Source organism: Zerene cesonia, unplaced genomic scaffold (assembly GCF_012273895.1).
Source record: "Zerene cesonia ecotype Mississippi unplaced genomic scaffold, Zerene_cesonia_1.1 Zces_u001, whole genome shotgun sequence".
Classification (NCBI taxonomy): domain Eukaryota; kingdom Metazoa; phylum Arthropoda; class Insecta; order Lepidoptera; family Pieridae; genus Zerene; species Zerene cesonia.
Window position 1 is genome coordinate 3,296,860 of NW_024045131.1, and position 16,714 is coordinate 3,313,573.

Here is a 16,714-nt window from a genome sequence, read left to right on the forward strand (position 1 = left end):
GTAATAAATGTTATTTGCAGTTAACAATTTTCTTTTTTCTTTATTACAATATTTATGGCAAGACTAGGTATAGTATTTGTGTAACATACTGTATATAGTATTTGTGTAACATACTGTATATGATATTTGTGTAACACACTGTATGTGTATATACAGGGTTGGTTTTTGTAATACCACCCTGTATATGTCCGTATACAGGGTAGAGTTTTGTAATACCATCTGTATATATACGGTGTGGGGCTTTGTTATATCATGGAGGGAAAAGTTCTCTTAATACTGTAGAAGGATATTTGCTAAAAGGAAGCATTCCATTATTTTTGTGGAAGAACAAAAACGGCATTCATCCTCTCAAATATTCAATTGCCACACCCGGGAATCAAATCCTCTTTAGAAAAATATTTAAAAATATTAAGTATTTACCACTCCAGAATCTAAAATGGGACCAAATGAGAACAGTTCCCTATCAAACACAAAAAGAATCGCGTCAATCGCTTGAGAACCCACTGTGTTACCGAGTACAACAAGAATAAAAACGTCAATTTGAGAACCTTCTTCGTTTTTGGTAACCTCCGTTGAGAACGTAACCTTTCTTATTCACAATAAATTCTGTTTATAAAAGTTTATAAAATTATTGCGATTTCTATTCGCGATAGAAACATCGGATGTTACGAAAGCTGCCGCGCCCGGGACACGCCTCCACTAGTGATGTGCGGCTTCATCGATATCGATAACATGCCGATACTCGATAATATGTTTGTGATTGATTTTGTTGTGTACTGACGCGTGTAATATACCTTAACCAGTGCTGCGTGTCTTACGGTAATTGTTAATGTTTTAACACGATTTTAATGGCTTCACTTATATGTGTATGTAACCGGACTCCTTTAGACTCGACTTTGATTCAATTAATTTACAGATTTCAAATTCAAATCCTACTAATATGATAAATGCGAAAGTTTGTAGGGATGTGTGTGTGTTTGTTGCTATTTCACGTAAAGACTACTGAACCGATTGCAATGAAATTTGGCACGTAGATAGCTGGACAACTGGAATAACATATGGGCAACTTTTTATCCCGATATTCCTAAGGGATACAGACTTACGCGGGTGAAACCGCGGGGCGCAAAGGGTGTAGCAAAATCTTAAATCTATTCCTAGTGGCTGTGCGTACATATGTCAGTTTTAAATTAGCACATTTAAATTATATCGTGTCACGTTATTTATCGATACGCACGTAACATCACTAGTGACAGTAGCGTGTGCAGTATAACCGGCGGAGTGTGTAAAATGTATTCCTTCACGCGTACTGTACGTATAACGTACTACATTAATTGTAGCTAGTGATGTCCCGTTATAGGAAATGTGATATGTGTTATCGATGTTTTTGAATTTACTTTTTTTTATAGCTTTTAGCTAGCTATCCACCCGTGACTTTACCCGTTTTACCTGTTTGATACGGGACCCCAAAGATTATCGATAGATTATCGATATTTGTTATAGTATAATAAAGAAAAAGTATAAAAAAATGTAATTTCAGAAGCAATTCATTTATCCGGTTACATTAAATTAAGATGACCGCCTCCTTGGTACAGTGGTTAACGCATGAGTGATGAAGCGAGGGGTCCCGGGCTCGATTCCCGGTGAGGACTCACAAATATACGGTCTGGCAGGACACAGAAGGCTGATCACCTGCTTGTCCATAAAGAAGATCGATCAGTGAATTAAATGTATATTATCTGCCCCATGGCCCATACCCCACTAGGGGACACGGAACTTGACACAATAAAACAAGAAAATCCGCGTGTATATGAAAAAAATCTATTAATTGTTTTTCCGTAGGGTAGTTTAAACTACCATAGATAACGAATTCCGCAAAATTTTCCATCCGACTTCAAAAAGGGAGATGGCTATAATTTTGATTGTAATTTTTTGTGTTTGTCACCTTATAACTTCATACGCGGTGAACCGATTTTTATGATTATTTTTTTCATTGAAAACTGGTACTTTAATTTGGTCTTTGACAATTTCAAGGTGAATAATATATTAATATAATTTTTATATGTATGTAATTATTTTATTTCATTAAAATCGCATAACCTATGTTAAATTGGGATGTACGTATAAAAATAAATAAATAAATTTAACATATCAAATTTTGTTTCCTTGTAAACACGATTCATAATACCCGATATGACATTGTCCATTAATCCGTCAAAAGCAAATTTATCGCGAACGGCTGACACTAAAACGGCGGGTTGCGGAATACGTATAGCTCAATAATTAATCTGAGTCGCGGCAAGTTAGCTTTACGCTAGTTAACCAGTGGTAGTGGAGATGTAATTATTTTATAGCATTGAAGCTAAGTGAAACAAAATATCTTTATACAAATCAAATTATAAATGTGAAAGTTTTTTTTTGTACTTGTCCGTCAATCTCGCTGAAACTGCTTAACGGATTTTGATGAAATTTGGTATACAGACAGGGTATGGGTGATAGGATACTTTTTATCCCGATTAAGTGCTCCCTTGGGATAAAATAGGAATTTTGATATCCGGGCTTCGCCCGTGGTACATATATAGCCCATAGCCTTCCTCAATAAATGGGCTTTCTAGCACTGTAAAAATTTTTCAAATCGGACCAGTAGATCCTGAGATTAGTGCGTTCAAACAAACAATCACTAGCGTTATAATATTAAGTGTAGATTCTACGAATTCGCTTGCCCGCTACTAGTGGTAACATGCCGCAAGCCGGTATAACGAGCACATTCACCAAGCTAGGCGTGGCCCTCACGATACTTACGCAACGACTCATCTTCAATACTAGGCGCATCACGCGTTTTTGTTTATACTTACTTGACACATTCTCTTTGTGTCTGTTTGAATATAGTTTTATTATCATTCTGTATGGTAGTACTAGTTGCGCCCCGCGGTTTTGCACGCGTTAGTCCGTATTCCTTAGGAATATCGGCATAAAAATCTATTGCCTTTATGTTATTCCAGTTGTCCAGCTGTCTACGTACCAAATTTCATTGCTATCGGTTTAGTAGTTTTTGCGTGAAAGAGCAACAAACACACACATCCTTACAAACTTTCGCATTTATAATATTAGTAGGATAGTAGGATTCAGAAACAAAGATCAGAAAAAAACGGTATGTGTGCGATTCGCACACGATAGAAGTGAAACTTTAGTAAATCGACAAAAGAATGAGATGAATATATATAGCAAGGAGGATAATTACAAATTTATTTGTTTAACAAAGAGGAGAGACCGATAATATAAAATAGTGTGTATATTTCTGTCTCATTCTTAGCCGGCTTCATTCTACACATTTATGTATTTGTGTCTCTTACCTGTCGTTTTTTCCGTTGCATCAGGTTTGATATCACAACGATTCTAAAGAAGTTTCACTTCGAAAAAATTACGATCTCAGGTTCTGATGATAACTTATTACTAGTGGTCCGCCCCAGCATCGCCTGTGGTACATAATCGTACATATCCGGTAAAGTTAGTCCAGTAAATCTAAATATGTATTACTCAAAGGTGACTGACTGACTGACATGATCTATGATTTATGACAATGATCTATCAACGCACAGCCCAAACCACTGGACGGATCGGGCTGAAATTTGGCATGCAGATAGATGTTATGACGTAGGCATCCGCTAAGAAAGGGTTTTGATAAATTCTACCCCCAAGGGAATAAAATAGGGCCAAAGTTTGTATCAAAATTTATTTGTTAATCAAAGTTTGTACCATGAAAATTTATTAAGACCGCGTGGGCAAAGCTGCGGGCAATAGTATAGTATTGTAAAAAAATATATGTTAAACGTTATCCTATGAACTATTGCAATTTATACTCCTCATTACAATGCGTATGCGCCTAGATAATGTTCATGTTATAAGTATTCAAAGACCGGTTGTAGTATTTAATTGGGGCAATAGATTTTACAATATATGCGTCTTATACACGACCTTATCCATTGCTGGATGGTTAACCGTGGTCAGGAATCTATAGCATTAGATTAGACTAGCTGCGCCCCGCGGTTTCACCCGCGTAAGTCCGTATCCCGTAGGAATATCGGGATAAAAAGTTGCCTATGTGTTATTCCAGTTGTCAAGCTGTCTACTTACCCAATATCATTGCAATCGGTTCAGTAGTATTTGCGTGAAAGAGCAACAAACACACACACATCCTCACAAACTTTCGCATTTATAATATTAGTAGGATTAATAGGAAGGATTATTATTTAATGTGGTAGGCAAGCATGCCTTGGCACGAATTGGGCCAGCTCGGGGGAAGTACCGCACCCCCATTGTAGATAGGACGCAACATGAGATGTAATCACTACATGGTATAAAACAAAGTCGCTTTCTCCGTCCCTATGTCCCTATGTATGCTTAAATCTTTAAAACTACGCAACGGATTTTGATAGAGCTGTTTTTAATAGATAGAAAGGTTCAAGAGAAAGGTTTATATGTATAACTTGCATTAAACTACTCCAAATTTATTATAAAGCTGAAAAGTTTGTTTGTTTGTTTGAACGCGCTTATCTCAGGAGCTACTGGTCCGATTTGAAAAATTCTTTCAGTGTAAGATAGCCCATTTATTGAGGAATGCTATAGGCTATATATGTGACACGGGCGAAGCCGGGTACGGTCGCCAGTTTAAAATATTTCCAAAATAACAATTCTCAACTACTGACCTCGTCCGCAGGCCTGCCCGCCACCGATACAGCTGGAGCCCGTGGATCTGAGCCTCAAACGACCAGCCACGCCCAGGAGACGAACGAGATCCGGTAAGTGATAGCCCATTACGCATAGCATTTGGTTAACCGACTTCAAAAAAAGAGGATCTCAATTCGACTGTATTGTTTTGCGTTGTAACTATTGGTGAAGCGATTTCGATGATTCTTTTGTTTATTTGAAAGCTCCTTCAGAGTGGTTAAATTTAAATTTGGTCGAATTCTGACAATTTGAAGGCGATTGGTTTTTTGTTATAATAATAATTTTTCTATGTTATACTTAAACTAGATGTAACCCGCTGCGTCGCTCGCGCGGTACCCGGGTAAAACTGGCCTATGCCTATTATGCTGACCCAGCCTATAATCTATCTCTATACCAAATTCCATACAGACACGATAAGCTATCCGCATGAAATAGCAACAAACATGCATACTTACAAACTTTCTTATACAATTAGTAGGATATTTCGGCATGTCAAATTAATATGAATCAGTAGCAAGACTAATGTCAAGGGCCAATGTCATACGCTCCAAAACTGACATACATGTCATCGAAACAGGTTGTGGACATGGCGAATCCGGTCAGGAGGGGACAGGCAAATGTCTAGGTCGAGACGATCCGGTACCAACTAGGATATAGACGGAAGGTCGAACACCACTGTCACTTCTGCTGTAGTATGTTTCTATTAAACCTTAGCTTGTCTACTTTATGAAGAGGAGGAATTTGTATTTTTGTTTGCGATGGATAATCTCGAAAACTGCTAGACCGATTTTAGAAATCCATTCGCCATTTGAAAGCTGCAACTTCGCTGAGTGACATAGGCTAAGATTAAGACATAAGTAACATTTAAACATTTATTTATTTATACCCACATTTTAAACAAATTTACAATATGACGCGACGATTGACTAAACTAGGTACTAGATCTGTGCTATAGGCGATCGAAGCTTTCATCTATATGAGATACATATATAGAAAGAAGAAAGAAAGAAAATACGTTTATAATGACATATACAAGAAGGTAAATATTACAAGGTCACTTATTACACTTCCTACTAATATTATAAATGCGAAAGTTTGTCAGGATGTGTGTGTGTTTGTTGCTCTTTCGCGCAAAAACTACAGAACCAATTGCAATGATATTTGGTAGGTAGATAGCTGGACAACTGGAATAACATATAGGCAACTTTTTATCCCGATATTCCTACGGGATACGGACTTACGCGTGTGAAACCGCATGGCGCAGCTAGCATTTACATATATTTTTAATAATTAAGTAATAACGTGTTACATTACATAATTAAGTAATTAAACTGCTAGTCTTCTTCTTTTTTCTTATATATAAAAATCAATTGCTGTTCGTTAGACTCGCTAAAACTCGAAAATGGCTGGTCTGATTTTTATCATCTGGTTTTTCGTGCACTCTGAATAGGCCAGGGAAGGTTTAAAAGGTAAAACGGAGGCGGGCGAAGCCGCGGGCGGGGAGCTAGTTTTAGTTAGTATTATAATGATATTCAGGAAAACACTAAATCGCTTTAAAATTGTCGGAACTAGACTAGATTGAAATGGGACCACACGGGAGGCATCAGCATTAAAATTAATATTTGAAAGTTTGGAATAATAAAAAAGCTTTATGGATGTATGGAAAAGAAAATATATATATGGATGAACAGGCATTTTTTTACAATTTTTCTCTGTCCATCTGTTCCGGTTAATCTCTGGAATATCTGTTTTGACGGGACTGCCACTGGCAGATAGCTGATGTATAAAGAAAAACTTATACGGGATAACAGGGATTTAAAGGAAAACCTCAATTACGCGGGGGAAACCGTAGGACACAGCTAGTATTTGACATGTTTATCGACTAACAATATAAATTAAGGGCTCGACAACTTTTAGGGGCTCAGAACTTGGCCATGTTAATGCATAGTAATCTAGTAAACAACAAATGAAAGGGCCAAGTACGGTCTGCAACAATATAAACATATTTAATTACTAGCTGCGCCCAACGGTTTCACCCGCGGAACTCTGTATCCCTAGGAATATCGAAATAAAAAGTTGCCTATGTGTTATTCCAAGTGTCCAGCTATCTATTTACCAAATTTCATTGCAATCGGTTCAGTAGTTTTTGCGTGAAAGAGCAACAAACACACACACATCCTTACAAACTTTCGCATTTATAATATAAGTAGGATAAGTAGGATGGAATATTACAAAAAGTTGCAAAAAATTACGTCCCGTAAAAGGTCAAATTCAATGGAATGGGACATAGAAAGGATTGAAAAGGGATATAAAAGGACTAGGAAGGTAATGGAAAAGGATACGATCTCCGGGTACGCCATTCATCGAACCAAACACGGTAGCTTTCGCATTCTTCTATTTGACGATCATCTTCTGTGGGGGTGTGGTACCTTCCCCGGTCCAATCCGTGCTGAATCGTGCTCGACTCCATTGTTTCCACATTGCGTGTATAAATAAATAATTTTGAACATCTACCATATTTGCTGACCGTACCGAGCCCTTTCACTGCTACACAGAAATGTCTCATTAATTCTATATAGCCTCAATATAAGTTGGGTTAGCATGACACTATCTATAGATACAATATAATTTTTCGTATATAATCCACCGTTGCTGACTGTACAGCCCTTTCACTACCACACTTCTGTGTTTCATTAATTAGAGATTTGATACAATTTAAGTGCAATTTATCTGCGGCATTGAAGCATTAAAAGGCACTTAATAAATACTAAAAACACAAAAAATACAAATATTATTTTTTTTACAAAAAAGTAAATGGCCTTCAATTTGTCATAATTATGTCACACGGGAGGTAAAGCTTTCAAATAAAATTGGAATCATCAAAATCGGTTCACCCAGCCGAAAGGTAACAAACTAAAAACATAACTATCGAATTGAGAACTCACAGGGAATATAAGATTTTGTTCCCACAACATAAACCGCAACTTATTTGCAGACCGTACAGCCCTTTCACTACACAGTTACAAAGTGTTTCGATGCTGACGGTCCCACCGTGTACAGTGCACATATCCAACGAATGTTGCGTAACGATTAATTAAAATAGAGACGATCTAGTGAAAGGTATCTATGTTGCTGTTAGATTTATCTGACTGTGCGTTTATGGAAATGTCTAGTTTTGCAATATGTATTGTTTGTTTGGGATTGTGCTGTGGAGTTGTGGATGTTAGATAGCACCCGCGTATTTTATGGGTAGACTAGCTTTTGTCCGCAGTTTTGCCCGCTTGGTCTATGTATATTTCGTGTATATGCTTGGTAATATTCTAGTGTTTTTTCTAGCTTTTTAGAACAAATTAGTCATACAATTCCTTTACTAAATAGAATTATTCATATAAAATGTTATCGACAACTCGAAAAACCAATCGCCACTACACCAGCTAGTCGAAAAACCATCCGCCAGCTCCCCAACTAGACATAAAACAACCGGTCACCTCCCCAACTAGACGAAAAACAACACGCCACTTCCCCAACTAGACGAAAACCGTCCGCCAGCTCCCCAACTAAACATATTACAACCCGCCAGTTCCCCAACTATACGAAAAATCGTCCGCCAGCTCCCCAACTAGACGGTATATCCCTCCATCGATGGAATTCCCTCCAGGAAGCAAATTCGGTTCCATAGCCAGATAGTTGGGCTATCAACTTTCTACTGTACAGTTAACGAGGCGTTGTAAGCCGTTGTAGCTGTACACGTTCAGGGGATCGTATAAATCACTGTGCGATTGTAGTCCGAGAGCTAACACGGTTTTGCTTTAGTTATCTAATTTTGCGTATATATATTTTGTTTTGTTTATCTGTTTTGGTGGCTATTTTTAGTCTGTGTTTTGTGAGAGTATATTTTTCAATGTTGCTGTTACTGGTTGCTACATATTACATACATATATAATGTGTCTAACCATCTATCTATCTATCTAAATCTATGTTTGATGTAATATTTATTTTCGTTATTTATATAAATAACTGTTGCTACGATAAGGCTGTTATAATCTGTATATATTTTAAGCCCCTTTTTCTAATAATAGTTACCCATCCAATTTATCACCGTGCCAACTGTTGCTTAACCTCGATTTCTTTATTATTGTTGTCGAAGCGGTATCAAAAATATATTTCTCTGAAAACTAACAATCACGGTTCATAGCCTGGTGGATAGCTTAAGCTTTCTAAGAATCATATGAGAGAATTTTTAAAATCGGTCCAGCAGTTCCAGAGATAAGCGTGATTCAAATTAACTTCAGCTTTTATTATATAAATGTAGAACATTAATATCATAATTGCAACAAACAAATATGTTATTATAAAGCACAGATAAACAAATACAACTCGTTCATGAAAATACAATAACATCGTCATTATCCTTATAAATATAATATTATTTTATTAAAACTTAAATGATCATTTTTTGGCACCATTTACACATAACTTCCTTATTAACGCATATTAAAATACAATAATTTTATATGAAATAAACTTCTGTTTACACAATATAGTGTTTAATAAAATAATTGGATTAAATACCAATTTAATATTTGTTTTACTCGCAGAAGAGATTCCTGATCGCGGCCATCTTTAATTAAAGTTATGTTTAAGTCATGAGCTGAAGCGATTTAATTTATTCTTACAGCTCATCCCAGCTCTTTAGAGAAAATGTGGCTAATCCTATCCTATCCTACTTCCTACTAATATTATAAATGCGAAAGTTTGTAAGGATGTGTGTGTGTTTGTTGCTCTTTCACGCAAAAACTACTGAACCAATTGCAATGAAATTTGGTACATAGACAGCTGGACAACTGGAATAACATATAGGCAACTTTTTATCCCGATATTCATACGGGATACGGACTTACGCGGGTGAAACCGCGGGGCGCAGCTAGTAGTAAAATAATTTTAAAATCTGTTCAATACATTTATTTTTTATGTCATAGCGGGCAACTGAGCTGGTGGTTCACCTGATGGTAAGCGATCACCAACGCCCGCGAACCAGAGCAGTCGACAGACAACTGGATTTAAATTCACGTAACTGTTTCATAAACAAAACCATTGGAAAGAGCTATTATTTTCATAGCATCGTTATTGAAATAATATAAACTATGCTATCTTTTAAATTGGATTAAACCGCACACAGTGTGCAATTTGATTAAAATCGGTTGAGTGGTTTAGGAGTCCATCGAGGACAAACAACGTGACACGAAATATCTAGGATTTAATTTGTTAGACCTAAAACAGACTACGAAATTAAATCCTAAAAGTGGATGTGAAATTGAATATTATATGCTACTAGCTGCGCCCCGCGGTTTTACCAGCGTAATTTCGCATCTCGTAGGAATATCGGGATAAAAAGTTGCCTATATGTCATTCCAGCTGTCCCGCTGTCCAGCTGTCTACGTACCAAATTTCATTGCAATCGGTTCACTAGTTTTTGCGTAAAAGATCAACAAACGCACACACATCCTTACTAACTTTCGCATTTATAATATTAGTAGGATTGCGCCTTATAACATGTACCACACGAGTAGTGAAGTGTTTAATATAAAAATGGTTTTAATTTGAGGTCGTTTGCGCTAAACGATCATTACGGGTTACTGATATTTCGTGTGTATGTAATTATATTATTATTTTTTTGTTTTTGAGCTTCATCTGTATACTACTAATAACTAATATTATAAATACAAAAGTTTTGTATGTGTATGTTTGTTACTCTTTCACGCAAAAACCAATGAACCGATTGCAATGACATTTGGTACGTAGACAGCTGAACAACTGGAATAACATATAGGCAACGTTTTATCCCGATATTCATACGGGATACGGATTTACGCGGGTGAAACCGCGGGGCGCAGCCAGTTGTTTTATATTCACGTAATGATAAAGTATTATAATGTTTTATATTTTATTTGCAAACGCGAATAGCTGGTAAGACGGGTCGAATTATGGTCATATGACCATCCGCCGCGGCCACAGCTACCCATCTTGAATGAGGTCTAGTGACGGTAATGCGTCGATAAATCATTTATATTTTATTTGAATAATTTCTGTGGGATTCGATGAAATTGTATCATCATCAGCCCATATATGTTCCCACTGCTGGGACACAGGCCTCCTATGAGGGTTCAGGCCATAATCCACCACGCTGGCCAAGTGCGGGTTGGCAGATGTCACATGTCGTCGGACTTTTAATTCTTGGACACACCGGTTTCCTCACGATGTTTTCCTTCACCGTTTTAAGCAATGGTGATGTTATCCACATGTGCAGATAAATTGAAAAATCAGAAATTGTATAATAATCGCGTAAAATTGTAAGAAAATACTTTGTAATCTACATTTGTTTTTGTATTAGCGGGCATCGGAGCAGGTTGTTAATTATTTTGTAAAAAAAAAAATTGTGACAACAATTATTATAGGTACATAGGATAAGCTTAAGTCCTTTATTGAATATTTTTAATTATTTATTAAGTCATTTATTTTCGATACAATTGTGAATTGTTAAAATCCTTCCTACTTCCTATTAATATTATAAATGCGAAAGTTTGTAAGGATGTGTGTGTGTTTGTTGCTCTTTCACGCAAATACTGCTGAACCGATTGCAATGAAATTTGGTACATAGATAGCTGGACACTTGGAATAACACACAAGCAACTTTTTATTTCGATATTCCTAGGGATACAGAGTTCCGCGGGTGAAACCGCGGGGCGCAGCTAATCTAATATATAAAATTCTCGTGTCACAGTTTTCGTTGCCAAACTCCTCTGAAACGGCTTGATCGATTTTGATGAAATTTTTTGTGCGTATCCGCTATCTATGAGAATCGGCCAACATCTATTTTTCATACCCCTAAATGATAAGAGTAAGGCAGAACAGCGTTTGCCGGGTCAGCTAGTAATTAAATATATTTATATCGTTGCAGATCGTACTTGGCCCTTTCATTTGTTGTTTACTAGATTACTATGCATTAACATGGCCAAGTTTTGAGCCCCTAAAAGTTGTCGAGTCCTTAATTTATATTGTCAGTCGATAAACATGTCAAATACTAGCTGCGTCCTACGGTTTCCCCCGCGTAATTGAGGTTTTCCTTTAAAACCCTGTTATCCCGTATAAGTTTTTCCTAATACATCAGCCATCTGCCAGTGACAGTCCCGTCAAAAGAGATATTCCAGAGATTAACCGGAACAGATGGACGGACAAAAATTGTAAATAAATCTTTAATTTCTAAATGTGCTACGAATCTCTAAAAAATTTTTACTATCATATGGACCTCTTTTTAGATTTATCTTTATGTTATGTACATGTTATATGACAACCGTTTGACAGCCTCCTTGGTACAGTGGTTAACGCATGAGCATAGAACCGAGGCGTCCTGGGTTCAATTCCCGGTGGGGACACATAAAAAACAAATGTCTCGGTCTGGCAGGAACAGAAGGCTCACCTACTTGTCCGTAAAGAAAATCGATCAGTGAAACAGATGTACATCATCTGCCCCATACCCCACTAGGGGACACGGGACTTCACTTTTACTAGCTGTGACCCGCGGTTGAAACCGCGTAAGTCGGCGAATATCGGTATAAAAAGTGCCTATGTGTTATTTCAGTTGTCCAGCTATCTACGAAGCAAATTTCATTGCAGTCGGTTCAGTAGTTTTTGCGTGAAAGAGTAACAGACGCACGCATACATATAATAATAAATAAATAAATAAAAATTTCTTTATTTGCCTTCACAATCATAAAACTACTGAGTAGTATTAACGTTGTGAAAGACTAGTGTCTGAAGTAGGTCGTCAAAGACCTGTAGTACAGATCACTAGCCCCCCTCGCGGATAGCACTACTAGTAGGAAAGGTAATGTGATACAATTAAGAAGAATAACAAAAATTGCACTTAAGCTAAAATTTAAAATACAGTTCTTAATTTAATTTATTTAATTTAATGCGTGACCAATGTGTGTGCGTGTGTGTGTGTGTGTGTGTGTGAGTGTGCGCATACATATGCATCCATCCTCATAAACTTTCGCATTTATAGTATTATTATTCGCCAATAGAAGAATCATAATAAATTGGGACTACTCAAACGCAAGTAAGTTTAAGTCGATAAAACACGAATAAAACACGAATATGACATTTTCTAAAAAAAATTCCTAGCTACATCGATTTATCGCCCCCGAAACCCCCTATATACTAAATTTCATGAAAATCGTTGGAGCCGATTCCGAGATTCCAATTATATATATATATATATATATATATATATATATATATATATATATATATATATATATATATATATATATATATATATATATATATATATACAAGAATTGCTCGTTTAAAGATATAAGATAAGATATGTCAACGCTCGGTGTAGTAAAAAAATAATGTCAAATTTAAATCTGTCCATATCGATGTTATCGCGAACATCACTAATCTTCAAGTACAGTTGTCAACGGTGTCTCATCTTGGGGATTGTACTTAGAAGCTTAAAGAGTCTTATTATATGTGTACTAGCTGCGCCCCGCGGTTTTACTTGCGTAAGTCTGTGTGTGGGAACATCGGGATAAAATGTTGCCTATGTGTTATTCCAGTTGTTCAGCTGTCTGCGGATCAAATTTCATTGCAATCGGTTCGGTAGTTTTTTTCGTGAATGTAACAAACACACACACATCCTTACAAACTTTCGCATTTATAATATTAGTAGGTTAGTAGGACTAGCTATTGCCGGCAGTTTCGCCCGCGCGGTCTTAATAAATTTTCATTGTACAAACTGTCATCCCCTATTATCTCCCCTTGGGGGTAGAATTTATCAAAACTCTATCTTAGCGGATGCCTACGTCATAACATCTATCTGCATGCTAAATTTCAGTCCGATCCGTCCAGTGGTTTGGGCTGTGCGTTGATAGATCACTATGTCTGTTAGTCTGTCAGTCAGTCACCTTTGAGTTATATTATATAAATAATGTGGGAGTCGAGCACGCTTCGGCACGAATTGGGCCAGCTCGCACCGGGGAAGTACTACACCCCCACAGAAGACCGGCGTGAAATAATAGCATGCTATTGTGTTTCGTACGGTGAGTGGGGGAGCCGGAGGCCCATTTTCTTTTCCTCACCCTCAGTCCATTCCTTCTTTCTAGTCGTCAATCCTTTCCGTATCCCTTACCCTTAAAAGCGAGCAGTTCGTCCGCTGAGGCACTACCTCTGCTCTGTTCACGGGCGGTGATCGCTTACCATCAGGCGAACCACCAGCTCAGTTGCCCGCTTCGAAATAGAAAAAGTAAATAGATTAATTATTCATAATACTATGCATGCAACAATGTTACAGTCGAAACTCGTAACCAGTCAAAACTACTTCTGACAACATGAATCAATGAATAAATTGTTTTTTAACGATGTCTTAACTTAAACAGTTTTCATGGATTTGTGTAAAGTCGATTAAAATAATGTTTAATCACAAATACAATAAGGGTGCGGCGGCAGTTAGGCCGCTGGTGATCGGTCGTTGTGGAAGTCATTGGGGAAGGCCTATGTCCAACAGTGGATGTTGTAAAAATCTGTAAAGACGACAAAAAATATATGAATCAGCTGCAATACATATAATTAACATGGTAACAAGTCGTTTGTATCCTACTAATACCCTACTATCCATCCTACTATAATCCTACTAATATTATAAATGCGAAAGTTTGTAAGGATGTGTGTATGTTTGTTGCTCATTCACGCAGAAATTACTCAACCGATTGCAATGAAATTTGGTACGTAGACAGCTGGACAACTGAAATAACATATAGGCAACTTTTTATCACGATATACTTACGGGATACGGACTTACGCGGGTGAAACCGCGGGGCGCAGCTAGTCCTATATATAGTTATTTTCTGTTTGATTTGAAAACGCTCTGAAATCTACAAAAATCAATCCAAATATGTTATTAGCTTAAGGCATCGCTCAGAAACGCTTTCGCCTAATTTTATTCTCAAATCAAATGAAAATTTATTTGTCATTTGATTTTCGACGAGCAATGAGTTTTCTATAACATAGAACATAGCCTTTTAAGTTACGTTGCTATCTATCTTTCAGTTGGTTGCCTGGTAGAGATCACTTATAAGTGATAAGGCCGCCTTCTGTGCTGTATCTTCCTATTTGCTTAAGTATACGTTTTGTTTATGTATTTTGTTGGCAGCATAATAGTGTTTAAATAAATGATTATTAATAAACATAGATTACATTTATATTTTTAAATGTTTAAAAAGTTATTTTTATGTCAGTTGTGACTAACAACTAGTTTAAATTTGTGGTTTACGACAAATCTCAGACAATATTAGTTTTGACCTGGCTATCAGGTTTAGCTGTAACATGTTTAACACTAGGGCGGGTACTGTATGCAATTAGAGTATTTATTATTTCCAATATTAAGTCATTACTATTGCTTTTTAAGTAATGAACGATCCTCAGGAAGAGGCGCGGTGGTTTAATTGTGCTAAACGATGTTTAATTATACTAAACGGGGTTTAGTTTGGAAATCGGTCGGTTAATTTAAACAGAGTTTCCTAAAGGAAGCGGGGTATTACATGCTAATTGTAGATGGGTATACGTTAATTGCTGTACTAGCTAGCCGCCCGCGGTTTCGTCCATGTCATCATCATCAGCCCATATATGTTCCCACTGCTGGGACACAGGCCTCCTATGAGGGTTCAGGCCATAATCCACCACGCTGGACAAGTGCGGGTTGGCAGATGTCACATGTCGTCGAACTTTTGATTCTCGGACATGCCGGTTTCCTCACGATGTTTTCCTTCACCGTTTTAAGCAGTGGTGTGAGATGTTATCCACGTGTGCAGATAAATCGAAAAATCAATTTCTTTCTATTCTTTCGGTTTCATTTATATTCTTCTACTCTTTCGGTTTCATGTACCTAAGGGGCACCCCACGCCATCTATTGAGATGATTAAGAACCATCACAACCAATACAAAACATTATTTCAATGATTACAATATTGTATCGATGGAACGCGGCCTTTGTTAAATTTAATTGTTAGTTTTATAGCATTAAAATGCTTTATAAATGAGACATTTTGAAAGAATAGAAAAAAATCCTGCCTCGTGATCAAATTTTTTCTATTCTTTCAAAATTTCTCATTTATAAAGCATTTTAATGCTATAAAACTAACAATTAAATTTGCCTATATGTTATTCCAGTTGTCCAGCTGTCTACGTAACAAATTTCATTGCAATCGGTTCTGTAGTTTTTGCGTGAAAGAGCAACAAACGCACACACATCCTTACAAACTTTCGCATTTATAATATTAGTAGGATATATCGTCCACATATTCAAGGGAAATTCCCATGGAAATGAGATGTTTCACCGCTGTAAAGTGCCTATGTCATCTTCTAGTCGTTTACTTCAATGCACAATAATTATTTTTTACTAAGAAACTAAAACGTCCTCAAATTGTCGGAAGTAGGTCATATATAAATGGGACCGCATGGGAGGCACCAGCTTTCAAATAAAAAAAGAATAATTAAACTTTCTTTATACATGTATTGTGGGAGTCGAGCACGCTTCGGCACGAATTAGGCCAGCTCGCACCGGGGAAGTACCACACCCCCACAGAAGACCAGCGTGAAATAATAGCATGTTTATGCAATATTGTGTTTCGTTCGGAGAGTAGGGGAGCTTGAGGCCTCGAGTCCCTTCCCTTCCCAGTCCATTCCTTCTTTCCAGTTATCAATCCTTTCCTTATATCTTACCCTTAAAAGCGGGCAGCGCATCCGCAGAGGCACTACCTCTGCTCTGTTCACGGGCGGTGGTGATCGCATACCATCAGGCGAACCACCAGCTCAGTTGCACGCTGTGACAAATAAAATCATTTCACCTGGTAAACAGGTACAAGGTAACAAACAAAAAACATTAAAACATATAACCTATTCAAAGTTGACGATCATATCATAAAAT

The 16,714-nt window shown here is 37.1% G+C and overlaps 1 protein-coding gene across 1 annotated transcript in view; it reads left to right on the forward strand.

Moving 5' to 3' along the window:
* The window catches only part of LOC119838145 (Krueppel-like factor 3), a 36,128-nt gene that overhangs the window by 8,946 nt on the left and 10,468 nt on the right, over positions 1–16,714 (forward strand). The window contains exon 5 of the mRNA XM_038363979.1: positions 4,715–4,796. Coding sequence (XP_038219907.1) covers positions 4,715–4,796 — 82 coding nt within the window. The remainder of the gene's footprint in view (positions 1–4,714; positions 4,797–16,714) is intronic.